The 22,923-nt window shown below is 37.4% G+C and overlaps 1 protein-coding gene across 1 annotated transcript in view; it reads right to left on the minus strand.

Annotated features, from left to right (window-relative positions):
* The window catches only part of LOC124798994 (neural-cadherin-like), a 331,157-nt gene that overhangs the window by 295,144 nt on the left and 13,090 nt on the right, over positions 1 to 22,923 (minus strand). Inside the window, exons 3-4 of the mRNA XM_047262530.1 lie at positions 16,490 to 16,662; positions 16,261 to 16,410 (exon numbers count right to left, since the gene is read on the minus strand). Coding sequence (XP_047118486.1) covers positions 16,261 to 16,410; positions 16,490 to 16,662 — 323 coding nt within the window. The remainder of the gene's footprint in view (positions 1 to 16,260; positions 16,411 to 16,489; positions 16,663 to 22,923) is intronic.

The raw sequence follows: 22,923 nt of genomic DNA on the forward strand, positions 1-22,923 counted from the left end.
ACTGGGAGGTCTTATTCTATATTTCTAAAGCTGTCTGAAGAAATAAGTGTTCTTAACAGTCACTACTATGATTAGGAAGCACCACATCACAAAAGTATGTAAATTGGAGAAATTTATTTTAAATTTATCATGATATTATAAATGTTTAGTTCAATAATTTTTCAAGTTTTTGCATACAATTCAGTACCTTAACTTCAATAGTAATTCATCACACCCAGCCAAATATCACATATGAATTAATGAATTCAGTACCTTAACTTCAATATTAATTCATCACATCCAGCCAATATCACATATGAATTAACGAATTAGACAACAACCATAAGATCAATTGCAGTGTAATGTGAATTATTTCCTGATTTTCAAAAATTCATATCTTTGTTCACCTGTCAAATATCAATGTTGAAATTTTAACAGTACTTTGCTATCATACAGGTGTGTGAAACGTGCAAAAACCAAATTTTTATATTCAATCCCAAAATAACTAGTCTCAATCCTACAAAAAATAAAGATTTTCAAATTTCAATGTTGTGTTCTATCAGTGGCCAGTGGACACGGCACTGGGACATAGCCTTCATGTGGGACATACTTTAGTGAGGTGCATGTACCTGCTGCCAGTTAAAAATCAACATGATAATACTGGTCATTGTGGTAGAGTATCTATATTTGTGATAGAATAACCACAAGAAATTAAGGAAACATTTGTCAGTGTTCTTGCTCTATATGTGGCTAGTAGTTTATGATACATAACTACAGAAATGAAATACACTTTTATAAGTCATTCCTTGGGTCTAAAAAGTGGATTTTTTAAATTTTGAATACCAAACATTTGAGATCATTTCGACTTGTTATTTTTGAATTTTGGATAATAAACAGTGCTGTACAGCAGACTTTTCTGAAAACAATCATGTCACTTGTAATATCATAACTTAACACAGTGTGGAGTTATTCAAATTAATGGAATGTCTCCAAATTTCAAATCTGCCATGCACTTACAAATAAAAATGGCCACCATTCAGTAACTATGCAAGGTAAAATTTTTTAAAAAACTGTTTTGGATTACTCATTTATAGGGTAATCACATATAAAAAATATTTAATAATGGGCAAGAAACCAATTTAATTTTTATTGGATCACTTTACTTGGACTGACTCGAGTCTATTCTGCTTCCATTTAAAAATGATAGGGAGATCCCCTGAGCAGCAAGATTACAAGGTCTGTCCATTGTCGAAAATATGCACAACTTGGTGGTTTGGGCTGGTCTGCATACCCAACTACATTCCTTGACCAGCCTAGAAAGATGACACCTTATACTTCTATAATAGACTGAACACCTGAATGTGAGACTGTGCTTTACAAGATATGTATTGTGATTATTGTTCTAGTGATCCAGCCATAGTTTATGTTCTTGTGATCATTTTCTAGTTTTCAAAAGTGTATTTTGCATCACCTGTGCATACTGTCTCTTGTTGTGCTACTACACCATAAAAGATCACACACCCGTTTCATATTTTTTTCTCTGAAGCCCTCCTTAATTATGATAAAATCATCTACCTCTCTTTTAGGAGCTTTCAGTCTATTGGCTGATTATTGTCCAACATTTCACATTCCAATTACATGTGTAAGTAGTCATATGAGCCACTGGAAAATTCAGTCAAGATCTTGGTACTTTTGGTTATAGTAGCCATTTATCCCCAGCTGTCAGTTTAAAATCAACATGATAATACTAACCATTTTGGCAGAATATCTACATGTGTGATAGAATAACCACAAGAAATTAGGGCAATTTACAATTTAAGTAAGGTTATCTACAAGCAGGTGAAGTTCACACTGAGTGAGAAAGACTATCTAAATTGTTTGCAAATTGTCAAATGAAATTCCAAGCCATTAGTAATATTAGACATTAGAATGTTAGATAACTTATAGCCAGTATGGCTAAATGTGTATGCTTGTAATTCATTAATTAAATGTCCATAATTACAAAAGAAATGTATTTTATATCTCTTACAACACTGTTAAAGTGCTTTGCTCAAAATATCTCCATTACATAGTTACTGTAATCTGTTCTTATCTCTTGGGATCCAGCCAAGAACTCCCTTGGTCCATTCTCCTTACTGTGACAGTTATATCTTATGGTCCCATTTTTCCTTATCCATTTGCACCTGTTTTGTGTCTCTTAGAAATTCTCAACAGACACGCTTAGTGAGAAATCCTAACTATCAAAGGGTTTTCAACTGAAAGTTGATGTTTCACTGCCAATATCAAAATTAGTTATAGCCTACATACCAATAGTAAACTTAAAGCTCACTTTTGTTATTTGTTTAGAAAATGCTCTTCAGGTAATTTTTACTCTTATGTTCATATCTTTTACTGTCCACACAGACTTTGTCTTTAGCTGTCCTAAATTGAAAATCCTTCTGTAACACCATTTTTAATTTCTTTTCAATGTGATTCTTACAAGTTTTGCAATCAGTACAAGTCCTTTCCATTAACAAGTATTCCTGCTTCTTCTTGACAACTTAGAGATCCAAAGATTCCCATTAGGGTTGCTTGTAATAGTATTCATAATAATGAATACCCTCGCTTAAAATTTCTTTCATTCTGAATATCCCACTACAATGATGAAGTCAAATGGATATTGTGTGACTGACTTAGATCCTCAGAATATTAAAATAGGTTGAACCAGTGCACTAGCTGAAAACTGCTGAGAATGTACCACATGACAACATATTGCTTAAGTTTTAATTTAATATGGAGGTGAAATTTTATATTTCACTCATGCCTTTCAGCTACATTTTAACATACCTCTGCGACAACATGTAATCCAGTTGTCCATATATCCTTCTGAAGAAGCCTTTTTTATGAATGTTGAAACTATGGTAAAGAGACATTAATAAGCCTTCCAGTTTGCCACTGATAGGCTGTTTACTGTTTCTACAAGAAAATCCCACACTGTTCTTGTATTGGAGAATTGTGTAACTTCAAAAACATTCTGTAAGTACTCTCAAGTTCCTGTAATACTACTTTTCCTGAGTGTTTAACCACTTCTGTTAAAATACTACCTCTTACAAGCAGCTTTCCTTTCTTCATACCTCAAATGGCTTTACATATTTCATCTGACATTATTTTCAGATCGTTAGTATTCTCATTATCAACACCTGTGATTCTGACTAATTTCTGGACTACAAGAATATTTAAGGAAATTTTCAAATGCTAAAATTTTCTCTGTGCTCTTAGTTACAATGGTGTTTGTCATTTTTTAATTTATATACCCAACACGCCACTTAACAAGACCATTTTGAAAAGTCTTCAGAAAGATATGAGTAGGTACAATGAAAATTTAAAAATTCAATTAATTGAAAATATTAAAAGAGTGAAGGATACGAAACAAGTTTATGTTCCATAGACATTAATGCTATGTGTCAACTGAAGACCATTTTGAAAAGTCTTCAGAAGGATATGAGAAGGTACAATGAAAATTTAAAAATTCAATTAATTGAAAATGTTAAAAGAGTGAAGGATACGAAACAAGTTTTGTTCCATAGACATTAATGCTATGTGTCAACTGAAGAAAGCTAACAGCATTCTAAGCCCAGGCCAGTGTGTTAGTGAAAATCAGAAAATCTATAAAATAATAATGTTCTTGGGAAATGGCGTGAAGACTTTTCTTGTTATAAAAGCTAACTTAGAAAATAAGTAATAAAAATCAATTAGTATAACATGAGGAAGCAGTGGCAACTTTCAGAAAATTGATTTTGATGTTAATTTTATATCTGTCATTTTCAGAAGGTGTAAGCAGGCATATGATGTAGCAGTGTAATTGCAAATACAGTGTGCAGAGTTAGGTACTGATATCTACTGTTCAATGCAAATACACATTTGGTATCACAACCCTGAAGCTCCTCCTTCATGATGAATGAGTAGTCATATTTCGTGCATGCATTTTTTTATATACTACTAGAGAGACATGATAATTTACACAACAGGGAAAATAATATATGAGGTTTATTTAAAAAGTAACATGATTTTTTCTTTAATTTCATGAGTTTTGTAATTACATATGTGTGATTTTTGTTGTTGTTGTTGCATTGGTCCACATGCCTGAAATTAATAATAGTTGAGTCCGCTTGAGTTGATGCCAGACAGTTGCAGTGGGCTAGGCATTGCAGTTTTAGTTGCCTACCTCACCTAATAACATAATGTGATTTTGTAAACAAATCTATGGCAGTGCCTCATTGTTGTCAGATCTATAGATGGCTACTGTTTTCACCTTAAGTCATTAGCACTTCGCAGCTGAGAGCTGGCTATAGCTCTGCGAGCTGTTAGGGATCTTCTTACACAGTTTCAGTGATGGACAGTGTTAGCCATATTGAACATTTAGTCTCTTGTCAGCTGAACATGTTACATGCATTTTCATAGTCTCAGCAACCATTTATTTTGTATAAAAATGGATCAGAGAAGTTGTATCAAATTTCTCTAAAAGAACAGAATAAAGTGCAGGGAGGTTTTAGAAATTTAAAATATTACTTTCAGTGGGTCTGCTGGTGTAAATCATGAGTCGTATGTTTCGAAAATGACCGTGAAGACATTAAAGATGGCTAGAGCCTTGGACACCACAGCAACTCGTCAACTGATTAAATCAGACAAAAAGTAGAAGATATGACAACAAATGATCACCAAATCACAATCAGGAAAGTTACTATCATGTTGGCATTACTTCAGGTTAGGAATTTTTTACGGATTTTTTTTGGATATGAAGTGTGTAACACAAGAATTTATTCAAAAATTATGGATTCAAATAAATATGGAAGCAAATGCAAGCTGATCAGGAGTCACTACTTGGAGATTTATTGCAATGTGCAATAACACTTATTTTCAGATATAATGTCAAAACTAAGGTTCAGTAGTCCTAGTAGAAGCATAATGGATTGACAACAATGCAAAAAGTTTGTCAAATGTATGGTCAATACTGACAGTTATGCTCACCACAAGTTCTCACCACAAGGCTGAATCATCGATAAGGTGTGCTTATTACAAGCTCAATACTGTTTGGTTGTATCATTTAAGAAAATCTGTATTTTTGATGAACCAGATTATGTCTTTTGCACCATAATAGTGTACCTGCTTACATTTTGTGGCTTGCTTGTGAATTTTTGGCCAACAACATTACTGTAATGATGCCCCCGCCACCATATTGACCAGGCATGGCCACATGTGAATTTGCTATGTTCCCAAATACAAAACAAAAAAAATCTTAAAGAACTGCAGTTTAAAAGCACAGATAAGTTTAAAAATGCATTTCTCACAGAGCTAAAAGCTATCCCAAAGACTGTGTCAGAAGCGTCCCATAGATTGGAAAAAGTACTTACATAAGTGTATAATATCTAATGGGGACTTTTTTGAAAGGGTTACAGTAAAGTAGGTCCTTAAAGAAATCCAGTTACTTTTAGAACATGCCTTTTGTACATGGAAGAGATTTCATGTATTAGGCTTGTTGTTGTTGTTGTTGTTGTTGTTGTGGCCTTCAGTCCTGAGACTGGTTTGAAGCAGCTCTCCATGCTACTCTATCCTGTGCAAGTTTCTTCATCTCCCAGTACCTACTGCCACCTACATCCTTCTGAATCTGCTTAGTGTATTCATCTCTTGGTCTCCCTCTATGATTATTACCCTCCACGCTGCCCTCCAATACTAAATTGGTGATCCCTTGATGCCTCAGAACATGTCCTACCAACTGATCCCTTCTTCTGGTCAAGTTGTGCCACAAACTTCTCTTCTCCCCAATCCTATTCAAGACTTCCTCATTAGTTATGTGATCTAACCATCTAATCTTCAGCATTCTTCTGTAGCACCACATTTCGAAAGCTTCTATTCTCTTCTTGTCCAAACTATTTATCGTCCATGTTTCACTTCCATACATGGCTACACTCCATACAAATACTTTCAGAAATGACTTCCTGACACTTAAATCTATACTCGATGTTAACAAATTTCTCTTCTTCAGAAACGCTTTCCTCGCCATTGCCAGTCTACATTTTATATCCTCTCTACTTCGACCATCGTCAGTTATTTTGCTCCCCAAATAGCAAAACTCCTTTACTACTTTAAGTGTCTCATTTCCTAATCTAATTCCCTCAGCATCACTCGACTTAATTCGACTACATTCCACTATCCTCGTTTTGCTTTTGTTGATGTTCATCTTATATTGTCCTTTCAAGACACTATCCATTCCGTTCAACTGCTCTTCCAAGTCCTTTGCTGTCTCTGACAGAATTACGATGTCATCGGCGAACCTCAAAGTTTTTATTTCTTCTCCATGGATTTTAATACCTACTGCGAATTTTTCTTTTGTTTCCTTCACTGCTTGCTCAATATACATATTGAATAACATCGGGGAGAGACTACAACCCTGTCTCACTCCCTTCCCAACCACTGCTTCCCTTTCATGTCCCTCGACTCTTATAACTGCCATCTGGTTTCTGTACAAATTGTAAATAGCCTTTCGCTTCCTGTATTTTACCCCTGCCACCTTCAGAATTTGAAAGAGTGTATTCCAGTTAACATTGTCAAAAGCTTTCTCTAAGTCTACAAATGCTAGAAATGTAGGTTTGCCCTTCCTTAATCTAGCTTCTAAGATAAGTCATAGGGTCAGTATTGCCTCACGTGTTCCAACATTTCTACGGAATCCAAACTGATCTTCCCTGACGTTGCCTTCTACTAGTTTTTCCATTCGTCTGTAAAGAATTCGCATTAGTATTTTGCAGCTGTGACTTATTAAACTGATAGTTCGGTAATTTTAACATCTGTCAACACCTGCTTTCTTTGGGATTGGAATTATTATATTTTTCTTGAAGTCTGAGGGTATTTCGCCTGTTTCATACATCTTGTTCACCAGATGGTAGAGTTTTGTCAGGACTGGCTCTCCCAAGGCCGTCAGTAGTTCCAATGGAATGTTGTCTACTCCGGGGGCCTTGTTTCGACTCAGGTCTTTCAGTGCTCTGTCAAACTCTTCACGCAGTATCGTATCTCCCATTTCATCTTCATCTACATCCTCTTCCATTTCCATAATCTTGTCCTCAAGTACATCGCCCTTGTATAGACCCTCTATATACTCCTTCCACCTTTCTACTTTCCCTTCTTTGCTTAGAACTGGGTTTCCATCTGAGCTCTTGATGTTCATGCAAGTAGTTCTCTTACTTCCAAAGGTCTCTTTAATTTTCCTGTAGGCAGTATCTATCTTACCCCTAGTGAGATAAGCCTCTACATCCTTACATTTGTCCTCTAGCCATCCCTGCTTAGCCATTTTGCACTTCCAGTTGATCTCATTTTTGAGACGTTTGTATTCCTTTTTGCCTGCTCCATTTACAGCATTTTTATATTTTCTCCTTTCATCAATTAAATTCAATATTTCTCCTGTTACCCAAGGATTTATACTAGCCCTCATCTTTTTACCTACTTGATCCTCTGCTGCCTTCACTACTTCATCCCTCAAAGCTACCCATTCTTCTTCTACTGTATTTCTTTCCCCCGTTCCTGTCAATTGTTCCCTTATGCTCTCCCTGAAACTCTGTACAACCTCTGGTTCTTTCAGTTTATCCAGGTCCCATTGATCACAAATGTTTACTCAAAACATTCTTTGGGTGGTCAAACTTACTATCTATTAAGTTTTTAATGGTTAATGGTGATTTCAACAGAGATAGAATAAAGATACAGCCAAAAATAAAGTATTTACAGACATGCTACACAGTTATATCACTGGCATTAAAATGGATAAGCCATAAATTGGCTTATTGTACTGAAATAACTATAGCTTGACTTTTTAATGTTTGTTGGTGATTTCAACAGAGACTGAATAAAGATACAGCAAAAAATACAGTATTTACTGACATACTACACAGTTATATCACTGACATTAAAATGGATAAGCCATGACTTGGGTTAGTGTACCGAAACAACTATAGCTTGGTAATAATGACTTTATCTTCACAAAAATATGTTAGCCTGGCAGTAAAAACCACACTAGCTGATAACTTTGTAGTCATAGACATTAATATGAAGACTGATAGATTTGCGTAGACTATATGGAAGAAGGAAAGGTATGTCACAACACAAAACAAGGTTTTTTTAATAAAAATGTTATATCCAGAAAAGTAAGACTCACCACATGTAGACAGTGATGAACATACGAAGAGAGAACAATGTTTTTATTTTATGAGTATCATATTGTTATATGTCTCGTGCACAAAAGCTTAGCAAAACCAGGCCAAAAACAGAAAGCTGGCTTGCTAGGAAATTAAAACATGTAAGAAATAAACTGAGGCATCTACTATGAACTCTCTCAGTATAAACAAAACAAAAAATTAAATATGAAAAATAAAAACTGCATGTGACAAGGTTTGTACTCAGGCTAATACTACTTCATTCCGGTAGGTTAATGGTTTCCCACAAAATTATGGTCATAAACTTTTAACGTACAATGATCACATTACAGTTAGCACTGCAACTTAGACAAAGCAGATCTCGAAAACAAATGAGTTTTGAATACTGAAAATGCAAATCAGTAACCACTTTAAAACATTAATTTTCTAAAGCATCCAAAACAATTAACACAGAATTTCAAATAAACAGTGTAAAATTTACGTAAATACTAAAATAAATACTGCTCAAACAATTTATGCAATAAACACAACAAAAATTTTATGAACTATGTTGATGCATTTTTGATAAGAGGAGTGTAGAGTGTCACACAGGCCCTAGATACACTGTCAACAGATAAACACAGGGATTTTCAGTTCAATTTGGCTTTGGAGAAGTGTATAGGATGACAATTTAAAAAGATTTTCATACTTGAGAAAAGACAAATGAGCTGTATTGCAAAAATACTACTCACAGTCAGACAATCTCACAAACAATGTTTTGTAAAATTTAACATTACAGCAGACCTTCAGAGGTGGTGGTCTAGATTGCTGTAGACATAGACGTAGCGCATCCTCTTGCATTGATGCATACCTGTATTCGTCGCAGTACACTACCCACAAGTTCATCAAGGCACTGTTAGTCCAGATTGTCCCGCTGTATATATTAGATATAACAGCGAAAGGAAGTGACATCCACATCATTAACAAGGAGAACAATGACAATACAATGTAAGATGGGAAAATTGCTATAGAAGACAATGAAGCTCCAACTGACAGGAAATACGTCTAATGCAACAGACAGAAGTATTATTTTTTTCTTAGCTACCTAGCACTAAGCTCTACAATGACAGAGTAAATGGGTGCCAGAAGAAAAAGTACATAAACACTATGAATGAATATTTGTAATTAAAATAAATTAAAAACACCAGATTCACGAACAAAAAATGTAACTACATGTATTTATGAAAAAACAAAGATGATGTGACTTACCAAACGAAAGCGCTGGTAGGTCGAAAGACACACAAACAAACACAAATATACACACAAAATTCAAGCTTTCACAACAAACTGTTACTTCATCAGGAAAGAGGGAAGGAGAGGGAAAGACGAAAGGATGTGGGTTTTAAGGGAGAGTGTAAGGAGTCATTCCAATCCCGGGAGCGGAAAGACTTACCTTAGGGGGAAAAAAGGACAGGTATACACTCACACACACACACACACATATCCATCCACACATACACAGACACAAGCAGACATATTTAAATATGTCTGCTTGTGTCTGAATATGTGTGGATGGATATGTGTGTGTGCGAGTGTATACCCGTCTTTCCACTCCTGGGATTGGAATGACTCCTTACCCTCTCCCTTAAAACCCACATCCTTTCGTCTTTCCCTCTCCTTCCCTCTTTCCTGATGAGGCAACAGTTTGTTGCGAAAGCTTGAATTTTGTGTGTATATTTGTGTTTGTTTGTGTGTCTTTCGACCTGCCAGCACTTTCGTTTGGTAAGTCATATCATCTTTGTTTTTTGATAAATTTTTCCCACGTGGATTGTTTCCCTCTATTATATTAACTACATATATTCACACACATCAAAAAACATTTTGTATCAGCCCGGAATTCTGGAACCTGTACAGAAAATTGGAATAGAGATCAATATAAACATCATTTCCACCCTGTTTATTGCTCATGAAAACCACACATTCCATGTTCTACCACCATACAGTGAGACCTTCAGAGGTGGTGGTCCTGATTACTGTAGACATAGACGTAGCACGTCCTCTTGCATTGATGCATACCTGTATTCGTCGCAGTACACTACCCACAAGTTCATCAAGGCACTGTTAGTCCAGATTGTCCCCCTCCTCAATGGTGATTCGGTATAGATCCCTCAGAGTGGTTGGTGGGACATGTCGTCCATAAACAGCCCTTTTCAATCTATCCCAGGCATGTTCGAAAGGATTCATGTCTGGGTAAAATGATGGCCACTCTAGTCGAGCAATGTCATTATCCTGCAGGATAATGATGAATGCCTCGCCAATATGCTGCCAAAATGGTTGCACTATCGGTTGGAGGATGGCATTCACATATCGTACAGCCATTAAGTTATCTTCCATGACCACCAGCGGCATACGTCGGCCCCGCATAATGTCACCCCAAAACAGCAGGTAACCTCCAACTTGTTGCACTTGCTGGACAGTGTGTCTAAGGCATTCAGCTTGACCGAGTTGCCTCCAAACACGTCTGATGATTGTCTGGTTGAAGGCATATGCGACACTCACTGGTGAAGAGAACTTGATGCCAATCCTGAGCGGTCCATTCGCCATGTTGTTGGCCCAATCTGTACTGTACTGCATGGTGTTGTGGTTGCATAGATGGACTTCATGATGGGCATTGGGAGTGAAGTTCCGAATCATGCAGCCTATTGCGCACAGTTTAAGTCGTAACAAGATGTCCTGTGGCTGCACAAAAAGCAATATTCAGCATGGTTACATTGCTGTAAGGGTTCCTTCGAACCATAATCTGTAGGTAGCGGTCCTCCCCTGCACGAGTTGCCCTTGGGCAGCCTGAGCAAGGCATGCCATCGATAGTTCCTGTGTCTCCGTACCTCCTCCATGTCCGAACAACATTGCTTTAGTTCACTCCGAGATGCCTGGACACTTCCCTCGTTGAAAGCTCTTTCGTGGCACAAAGTAACAATGCGGACACAATCGAAGCACAGTATTGAGTGTCTAGACATGGTTGAACTACAGACAACACGAACCGTGTACCTCGTCCCAGGTGGAATGACTGGAACTGATTGGCTGTCAGACCCCCTTCGTCTAATTGGGGCTGCTCATGCAGGGTTGTTTACATTTTTGGAGTTAATGTGAAACTAAAATCAGAACATAAAGGACAGATACTATATGCACCAAACACAGAGTTACATCCTACTCCAAAACCTCATTTCCTCATTATCATGATTTTCATTAACCACATTCTGTGGCTTCAGATTTATATAAAACTGCCTAGATTACAAAGTACTACTACTACTACTACTACTACTACTACTACTATCACTACTTAAATTATGTAGACACTACATTATCCTGGCAACCCTAGAAAACAACTGAGCAATGCAGAGCAACAACGTTATGCTTAGTGCTTTGGCCCATATGGAAATGGATATCTGTGAAATTGGATATACTGCTATTCATGAATGTTCATATACACAATGCGGGCCAATATATGTATATGCAGATAAAGCTGGTTAATCATAAGATCAAAAGATGTCAGGAGCATGCATACAAACTATGATCTCAAAACTGATGATAGGGCACCTCATATATTTGTATTAATTTTAATTATGCTTTGATATAGACTTTTCTAAAATGATAAATTCATGTTTAGACCAACAATAGGATTATTCAGACTATACACAGTTAGTAAAAATAATATAACTCGAGAAATTATTTGCAACACCATTTAACGTAACCACTGGATCCACGACACTTTCATTAAGTACCCACAAGTGGACAATCAAATCCCCACTGACAACAATGTGAACCAGATGGATCTTTTGTTGGTGGATTCTAGGCACCTATTAGACCACCTCATCCTGTGACACTTCATGAACTGAATATATACGGAATGTTATGAGCCGGAGTCAGGATAAGAATATATGATACATCAAAAATAACCAGAACAAAACCTCATGAAGACAACACAGCAGTCCAAGAGACAACTGAAAACAAAAAGCAATACCAAGAAATACCAACAGAGGCATTAGAGTGAGTAGACATGCACAACAGCACTGAAAAAAAGGTGGGAAAAGATAACAACCAAAACCACAGCAAATATATTACTGAAGATGATAAATATATGAAGGAGCCATCCACTGTTTGGATTTCAGTGCATAAAAGCAACTGTAGAAAATGATAAGACACACAACAGTTCATTTAAAACCAGCTAAGTGGGCAAAATAAATCAAGATTATCAAGAGTAAATGAGTACTGAAACAACAATTTATCAATGAAAGATAAAATACTGGTTGAAACAGATGTGGAACAACTGGAGTTACTGTGGAGTCTGAATGAAGCAAGACACTTTACACAGATAAGTGTTACACTAATGTCATTTAGCTCTAAGAGACACCTATGAAGAATAAATAAAAGAAAATGTTCTTTCAATAACTGGAAAACTTAAAATTCACATAAAATGATAAAAGTATAATTAGGTAGTTAGTGAACAGTAAAGTATCTGCTAAATTTCTAAAACTAAGTAGTGATAAGGCTGGAACAGCTCTTCACAAAAATGGTGACAATGAACTGGGAAGAAGAGGGTATATGACAACAGTATCATGTGATAGGGTTAAAACAGTGAGATTATATGGTGCCCTAAGAGATATGGCAACTCCTGAGATACTCGTGAAATTGCTTTCAATGAGCAAAGTAAGAGGCAGAATAAGAATCTGAAAAATACTACTGAAACAGACATAGTGATATAAAGTGTTCACTAAGATGACACACTGGAAAACCTTCTTTTCAGAGTAGCACTGGAATTGTGGTACAAGAAAGTAACCTACAGTACGCCGTGATGATCTTCCTCAAAACGGTGCACATAATAAGCAAAATCGAAGAAAGAGACACAACTGGAAGATCTCAGAAGATAATAGAGGTGCTCTTTACTGCAATGAAACAGACTGATCGGAAGACAGAACTGGCTGTCAAGAGGCTAGTTGTAAGACTAAATATTTGGCATGTGGAGGAGCACACATGAGGAAGAAGCTGACATCAGTGACTATATACAGCTGCAAATTTGTGAAAGTTCTGACCTCCAACAAACAAACAGTTGTCTAGGATCATATCTCACATCATTAAAACATATATAAAACACTTGTAAGAAGCATTCAGGTGCACCATCCAACATTTGGGCATTAACAACAAGGGATGCCAACATGTTGGACATCTTTGAGAGGAAGGTACTGTGCATAATAATAGATTCATACTGTAATGGAGGAAGGTGGAGAAAGTAATACAGCAATGAACTTTGTGCCTGCTATGAAGATCCACACACAAAAAATAGTAAATTTGCAAAATTGAGATGGGCTGCACATGTGACACTGATGAGTAATAAAAAGGTTCCAAATGAGAACTGACTGGAAATCCTGGAAGGCAACAATGCCACAGAAGACCAAAAACTAGATGCACAGATATTTCTGATTATGACCAACTGTGAATAAGATACTTTTACATGAACTGGAGAGCACAAGCACAAAATTAGACCATGTGTCACAAACCTGTGTACGAAGCACATGTTCACAGTGGAGTACAGACACACAGAAGAAGATATCTACATACATGGTCCAGTCACATTTGTACTGCCATTGCCTACATCTGATGTCAACATGCAATAACTCACAGACAGCATGAGATAGTACTAGCAATGGAGAACAGTGCTGTCACGGAAGCAATTCTGAAACTGTTAAGTTTGTAAACTGTTCAAGTGCTGTCATGGTTAAAGTATACTGTGCATGGCAAAATGGTGCTATTCAAAAATTGGCGTTGAGGCAACTGTGGTGCACCAAGGGCCATATGTGACACAGATGAATGATGGTTGTGGAAATGTGTATGGGTTGACAGATGTGCAACCATTGAGCAAGTGATGCCCAGTTTGAACCAAGGGGCTACCAACATTGTCTCTTCAACATCTGTTCAGTTTGCATCCATGTTATTGTCTTCAGTCCTAAGATTGGTTTGATTCAGCTCTCCATGCTACTCTATCCTGTGCAAGCTTCTTCATCTCCCAGTACTTACTGCCACATCCTTCTGAATCTGCTTAGTGTATTCATCTCTTGGTCTCCCTCTACGATTTTTACCCACCACACTGCCATCCAATGCTAAAGTTGTGATCCCTTGGTGCCTCCGAACAGGTCCTACCAACTGGTCCCTTCTTCTAGTCAAGTTGTGCCACAAACTCCCCTTCTCCCCAAAATCTATTCAATAGCTCCTCATTAGTTACGTGATCTACCCATCTAATCTTCAGCATTCTTCTGTAGCACCACATTTCGAAAGCTTCTATTCTCTTCTTGTCCAAACTATTTATCGTCCATGTTTCACTTCCATACATGGCTACACTCCATACAAATACTTTGAGAAACGACTTCCTGACACTTCAATGTAAACTCGATCTTAACAAATTTCTCTTCTTCAGAAACGCTTTCCTTGCCATTGCCAGTCTACATTTTATATCCTCTCTACTTCAACCATCATCAATTATTTGCATCCATGCTGACTGGAATTTGTGGACTAGCTAATAGTGCAACTGGATGTCCAATGAGTGGTGGCAGGTGGCTTTTTCAGATAAATCAAGTTTTATGTTCCATCACACAGATGGCTATTGGCACGTACGGCGTGAAATGTCTAACACAAGTATGCCTCTATCTTTGGGGATGACGTCAACCCCTACATATAGCTAGTTTTTCCTCGGCTTGATGGCATCTATCAGTAGGGGAATGCAACTTGCCATACAGTTCACAGTGTATTTGTGAGCTTCAAGGAGCACCAGGATGAGTTTACCGTACTCCCCTGGCCACCAAACTGGAATTTAAACCCATTCGAGAATATCTGTTCATGCTATGGATCCTCAAACAAAATATTCCAGCACAGTTGACTATGGCTTCACATCCCTGTATGTGCCTTCCACAATCTCACTGAATATGCACATCTCACAGTGCTTTGTGCTGCAAAAGGTGGTTATTCAGGCTTCTGACAGGTGGTCACACTAACGTAACTGGGCAGTGTAAATGCAGTCACAGGATAGACATTATGTTCTAGGCCTCTAACCAGGGTGTTTACAGAAATTGTTGCAAAAATATCATGAAGTGTCCACGGGCAAAGAATAAATAAACAAACATCAAGTGTGTAAATCAAAGTGAGCACACACTACTTTTCACTGTTATGCTGTCCCTTCAATAAACTCTGACATAAACCTTTCAATGAACTCTGACATTATAAAAATATATCACTACATACAATACTATTGTATCAACTTAGTATAACAGTAATGTAGGATGACCACTGTTGAAGTACAATACTGCTATTTGACATGTTTACAGTCAATGAATGATGCATATATCACATCTCATAAGAATGTCCACAAAAGATTTGCAGGGGAAGGGAAATGGAAGGGGGAGAAAGGGGCAGGAAGGTGGGGGGGGGGGGGGGGATGATGAGTGGCAGCTCAAGTTAGTGTTACATTGAATGACATAACATTTTTGAGATTTCACAACAAATGGCTCCAGATACACTTGCAAAAAGGTCAGTATCCATTATTATTATTATTATTATTATTATTATTATTATTATTATTATCACTATTTTTAAAAGCTAATAGTGGACACATTTCTATGGAGAAAGGTTGGGGGCTGGCCTGTCTCACATTGGGTATGCCCTTTGTGACTTGACTAAAATATAGTACAGCTTACTGGGTTAACCAAAGCAAGTAAGTTGGAAGACTATGTACATTATCTTAAAATTCACTTTATCTGAAAGCAGTACTGTGATATAGGTGCTGGATGTCTTGTTAATTTTAATGAATCAATTGCTTGTTCAGAACAGGCCTGTAGATTTTTATGTTACTTGACTCTGTGTTCTCCATGACACTATGTTAACTAATGTATTAACAGTTCTAATAATAAGTTACCCAACAAACAATTTCCCAGTTTGCTTTCATGTGATCTAGGTCTCTGTCTCAGAGCCCATCCTTAAGCATTTCAAACTTCCACAGTGTGAAATAAAAAGATAACATATTTTCTTGTATAATATTTTAATTTATTTAGTATTTGATGCGTTTTTCTGGTAGGCTTACCTTGTCACTAACTCGTATCTTGAATCTGAATCCATGTCTCTGCATGAGATCTTCATAATCAAGGTCCTTAACAATTTTAATAGAACCACTTCCATCACTGTTACTTATTATTATAAATTTATCTGAACCGTAACCGCTGTTTTCGATTATCTATAAAATTAGAAACAACAATTATTTATTAAGTTTCCTTGGAATTAATTTCAAATGAAAATCTGAAACATTCACTTACTTCGTAGACAAAATCATTTGTTTCATCTTCATCACGCACGCTCACTGTGAGAATAGGTTCTTCAGGTATGTTTCTGCTATCAGTTTCCTCCACTTCGCAGAACCATTCCTTCTTAGTAAAATGCGGCGACATGTCGTTCACATCTTGAATTTTAATTGATGCAGTACCAGTACCTAACAATATTCGAAATACGTTAGGCATTTATTAATGCATGAAATGGACAAGTAGAAATTACCGGTACCACCCCATTGTTTAGGAAAGTACCAGAATTCGAGTGCGACTTCGCTGATAGCTAATGCGTGGCAAACGTCTAAACACTGATAATTATAATAATAAGAAGAATATAACAGCACATACAATGACAAGAATGTGACGTAATTAGTTTCGTACAAACCGGGTCTTACTTGACTACTTCCATATGGGTGATCATACCCATTGTAAGCTGTAAGCGACAGTGGAAAGTAATTTCTAAGCGGCCCCCAAGGCAGTCAGTATTACTGCGCAATATTCCTGGATGCCCAATATTTCTGGAAGCGCAATAATACTGGACGCATAGGAGTGAGATTGAGAGGTAACGCAATAATACTGAGCACATCAAAAACTTATGAAATATACTGTAAACAATGCACAAATCTGCTGAATTCATTTACTTCCGGAAGATTAGAACGTGATTTAAAGAACGAGCTCCTTGGTTTGCCGACAAAAAAGATTCTGAAAGCAAATGCAGTTCCATCACAGCATTTAGCAGACATAGAACCGAAAGCAACAGCGAAGCTGTAGCTGAAGTAAGCAATACATCTACGTCAACGTCTATACTCAGGAAACCACCGTAAGGTGCATGGCGGAAGGTACGTTCCCTTGTAACTGTTAGGGTTTCTTCCGGTTCCATTCACGTATGAAGTGCAGGAAGAATGATTGATTGAATGCCTCTGTGCGTGCAGTAATTATTCTGATCTTGTCTTCACAGTTCTTATGTGAGCGATATGTAGGGGGTTGTAGTATATTCCTAGAGCAATCATTTAAAGCCGGTTCTTGAAACTATTCTTGCTGCCTTGCTCTGTATACTTTCAATATCACCTGTCAGTCCTGTCTGGTACAGGTCCATATACTTGGACAATATTGTAGAACCGGCCGCACAAGTGATTAGTAAGCAATCTCCTTTGTAGACTGATTGCACTTAGCCAGTATTCTTACCAATAAACCGAAGTCTACCGCCTGCTTTACCTACGACTGAACCTATGTGATCATTCAGTTGCATATCCCCACAAAGTGTTACACCCAGGTATTTGCGTTGACCGATTCCAGTAGTGATTCATTGATATTATAGTTACAGGATACTACGTTTTTTCGTTTTGTGGAGTGCAAAATGTTATAGTTCTTAACATTTAAAAAAAGTTCCCAATCTCTGCACCACCTTGAAATCTTATCAAGATATGACTGAACGTTTGTGCAGCTTCTTTCAGACAGTACTTCGGTATAGATAGCTCCATCATCTGCAAAAAGCCTGATTTTACTATTAATGTTGTCTACAAGGACATTAACATACAACATGAACAGCAAGGATCCCTGATTTTGAACTGATTAAACTATTTTACAGTGTTGATTTCATTAACTTAAATCTTCTCAAGTGGCATTTATTTTATGTGTGAATGCATAGTATTATTAATAAAACAGACAACATGAACCAAACAATTAACCACCATGTTTGTAATTGCTGCAGCTGTACATGAGCGAGCTCTATACTATGAAGATGGAGATGTACGAATGAGAACAGCTGGAGCCTTGGAATCTGTATCCCCAAAGAAGAAGAAATTGAGCTGAATAACAAATATAGTGCCCATCTGTGAACCTACTGTTTTAAGACTCAAGTACAAAGAAATCAAAAGACTGAATAAAGAAATGGAACTTCTGAAGAAGAGAAACGCAATGTCAGAAATGCAGCCTTGAAAAGAATGAAAGCTGTCAGGCGCTTGTTGTTAAAAAAGAGAAAATTAAGTACAACTATGAAAGAAAATATAGCAAGGAAGAAGGCAGAAAATGTATTATCTAAATGTTTCACTCCGGGACAAATTCGCTGTTTGTTACAAAGCAAAAGACGGGTTAAATGGTGTTCCCAGGATTTGCCAATACACTAACTTTAAAAGCCCTTTCTTGAAAAGCTTTTACGTGTTTGAGAAACAACAACATTCCTTTGCCCTGTAGTGCAACGCTTAATTATTGGAACAGAAATTTTAAGTGCAATCCACGCCTTTCGTAAGAAGTTTTGACAATTTTGAGAGCAAAGCTTCATACATTTACTGTGTTAGAAAAGAAAACTGTGGTGTGTTTTGACGAAAAGAACATTGACGGCCGCATCTGCTATGATGTAACGGAAGACAAGATTTTACGACTTCATAGCAATTTTATAGGTGTGATTATTTATGGTTTATAGAAATATTGGAAGCAATCAGTTTACTATGATTTTTCTGTGACAGTGAACAGTTAAATGCTCTAAGATATAATAAGGAAAGTTGAACGTTCAGGACTACATGTCATGGCCGTAACGTATGATGTTGGAGGAAAACATTCTAGAGTGTGGAATGAGCTTTGAGTCAACACATCCAAAACATTTTTTACAAATTCAGCGGACAAGGAAAGGAAGATCTAGTTTTCTACGCTGTGGCTTACTTACTGAAGCTTCTTAGTAACCACTTTTTGGATGAAATAGTTCTACCTAATGAAACTTCACTAACGAAGAAGTTAATTGAAAGCCTTTTGAACAGTCAGAAAGGTGACGTGAGTATAATTTACCAGAATCTCACACCAGTGTCACAGGTAGAGCGCGACAAAATGTTAGAATGGCTCCCCGGTTATTTTCACACCACATCGCTAAAGCTCTGTTGTATGTTTAGGAAAGGAACGTGAAAGCATTTTCCTTTAATTAGTCTGTTATATGTTCGACGTTTTGAAATCTAGAGTTCGCTTTGAGCGTGGTACGCTTCTACGTAAGGGGTTCGACTTGAATCTTCCAAGCCAAGAGATCACTTTAATAAGGTTTCGAGATGCTTGCCATGAACCGCGCTTTGGAAACAGAAAGGGTTTGTTGCCGTTGCAGAGGGGGTGTATCATCTCCATCAGATTACTTCTAGGACTGTTTGAAGCAATAAGAAAAGGTAAAGGAAGGTATATCCTAAACATCCCAACTAAATCAAGACTGCATGGAAAATTATTTTTCGAGAAGTCGAGGTCTTAGTGCATTCTATAACAACCATTCAGCAGTCGAGATCAGGCACAGCATTCGGCTTCTTCTTTTAATAAGAAATGGAGATGACGTATCATTATCAAGCTGTGCATCGGTTGCTGTTGAGGGCATCAGTACAGCTGCTGCAGACATCGAAACGCACGTGACGAATTCATGAAATTCGTTACCAGTGAACTTTGTATTGACGTGACAGAGGAAAACTAAGTGAAAGCTCAGTGTGCAAATAGTTGTGACATTGCACACATTATGGAAAAGGAAGAAGAATTCCTGAGAATAGTCCACAAAACAGAAGAAAAAAATTCTGACGCAGAGGACGTTTCGCCCGACTGTTCGCTACGTGGCAGGCGGCCTTGCATTTAAGTGTCGAGCCACTGAAAATCCTTTTTTATCACGAACTGAAATGTGCTCAGTTCCTGGAACAAGTTCTGATTGCTGGATATCTACAGTTTCTGGAGGGGGTCTTTTAAATCCAACAGCAGACTGGATGAACGTGGGTAAACAGCTTGAAATTTTGTTTTCTAGGTTTCATGGACATATCATTTCTAAGTGCGACAAAGTAGTTAAAACTTTGAACATGCGATTCATAAAATTACAGTATGTATGTTTGTTCGTATACACAACTGAATTATTGCATCTCGTGTGGAATTATTTTCAGTTATGTATTTCTTAGGGTCTATTTATTTTTTTCTGTTTCTTTAACATTTACGGAAGGCACATGCTTCCTAAACCGTCTCGCAACTTTGCTTTCATACAGCGAGCTGCCTAGTGCGGCCGGAGGTTGTTGACGTCAAGCGGGAGCGACCAATCACCATTTCTCTGTTGGGGATATGTTTATCCGCTGTTCAACGATTGTTGTGTTGCAAATAGGTTTGCCATCTGTCCAGATATATCGGGACTGTAAGACCTTCTTATCCCGACATCCGACAAGTCCCAATTTTGTCCCGATTTTCCAAAATACTGTTACGTGCTTGGCTCAACCACTGAAGTAACGCCATTTTTAGTGCAACATGTAAACGCAGCCTCAGTGTTATTTATGTCAACAAATTTATGTTGGCAAGATCGTTTCACAGATGGTGTTGCATGTTGCGTATCCTCTATTGATGATGCTAGTACCTTCTAGATCTACACAGTCCTTCGAGAAAATACGAGACTTCCCTAGTAGAACGGCTGGAACTATTAAGCAGCGCGACACGGAAGAATCGGACAGTTACCATTTGAATAGCAATCTGATAAGACGATTCTTTCTATACGTAAAATGAACAACTAGTGCAAGTTATAATAATGTTTGAAGTGTTTACTGCGGGTATATTGGACGTGGAGTGTATAGTGACGTGAACTTGTACGTTGCTGCTGCAGAACTAACAACAGCTTATAAAGTTGTCAAGCATTATCAGTCCTTCATTTCTCTTGACAGTACTGCAAAACTGAATGCCACAACATATCCCGACTCCGAAGTCGCCACAAAGCATTCTACAGCCAGGACCAAAGTGACAGCGATTGTTAAAAATATTCTCGCACCACACACTGTCCCTGAATGCACAAAACACTTCAAGAAGTTTCATTTTACGGCATAGGCCCGACGTATCGAACTAAAAGGCTGGAAAAATGTTTCCTTTAGTTGTTCAATACTTTACTGAAACTGACGAAATCCAACAAATCGTTGAAGTTTGATTCGCTGAATAACAAAACATCGGAGACAAATGTAAAGTTTTGTGTTAGACACTTTGAGATAACTGCATCAACTTCATCAACGCGGCCAAATTAAAGAAGAACTAGGAAAAATGTAGAAGGAATTGGATGCCCTCCTCCCCCCCCCCCCCCCCCCCCGCCATATTCTCCACAACACTACATCAAGCGCTGCTGAATTCTTAACTGATTATTTTTCAATTTCATGGTAAGAACAGAGAAGCTGAATGAATTCTGCTTATGCTAAAATAATTTCAGATTTTCTCAGTAGTCCGGTCAGTGAAATTTCCTTCACGTTTCGGCAGTCCAAGTTGGCTCTGTTTGAAAAAAAGAAATAAAAAGCATGGAGAAGAATAAAGTTTAAATATCCAGCTGTGAATTTGTGAAAGTTCTGACTTCCAACAAAACAAAGGAAGACTGCCAGTTTTATTGGCTTGGAAACTAAGATGTATTTGAACAAATTTAAGAATGAGAACCATAACCAAGAAATAATTAATTTGATTTCGAAATCTGAGGCAGAGACAATGGTTTTCTAAACCACATCATTTGATTAATTAGGGAAATGGACTACTTTTTTAAATAAATATCAAGTATTTCATTGGATGATCCTATCTGAAACCGTAGATTGGGTGATGATTGAAAACACTATTATATACCTGACTAAAAATGGTGTGAAGATTTCAGGCCACAATTGTTTCCAGGAGTAAATGTATCTGAAGAGCTTTCTAGAAACTAAGTGTGCCTTGGAAGACTGAACGTCTGAACACTAAGAGGAACACAAACGCCAACTACTAAAAGTATGCGAGTATTTGTTTTCTGTTCGCACACACAGTGCTACTGTGGAAAGAGTATTTTCGCTGATGTCGGCCCAGTGGGCTGACGAAAGAAATCGACCGCAATCAGGGACTGTGGTATCAATATTACAGTGCCAGTTTAACTACAAGCTGACTTGCATGGAGAAAGAGAAAAATGACTTGCTGAGAAAGGTGAAATCTTCCAGACAATGTAGTGTACCAACTACTTTTGTAGCAACAATTCTATTTATTTGTGTTCTAAATAAAGAATAATTATATTAAATAAATTTTTTATTTCATTTCTAGACCCCCATTTCGGAGTTTTCCGACGAGGCCCCAGCTAGATAGGGCAATCTTAGTTATAATTGGGTTCGAAACGAAACGGATGAACGTCATTGCCAGAGTGCATCGAAACGTAATAAATCATTGCTAGCATTGTGGTATGCTGGGGAATTGCATATCTTTTCCTGTAATATTTTATTCTGATCACGGGAATAAGGGTGTCAGCAGAAATTTATGTCTAGTGGGGAGGGTCTAGAGCTGTCATTTTCCGATAAAACGAACTGTTCGTTTCGAGATGTGTCATGCCACAAGGGCTAAATTTTATAGTTAGCTCAAAACACTTATAATCCATACTTAATATTATAAATGCGAAAGTAACACTGTTACGCTTTCACGACTAAACCGCTGAACAGATTTTGATAAAATTTGGT

Source organism: Schistocerca piceifrons, chromosome 5 (assembly GCF_021461385.2).
Source record: "Schistocerca piceifrons isolate TAMUIC-IGC-003096 chromosome 5, iqSchPice1.1, whole genome shotgun sequence".
NCBI lineage: Eukaryota > Metazoa > Arthropoda > Insecta > Orthoptera > Acrididae > Schistocerca > Schistocerca piceifrons.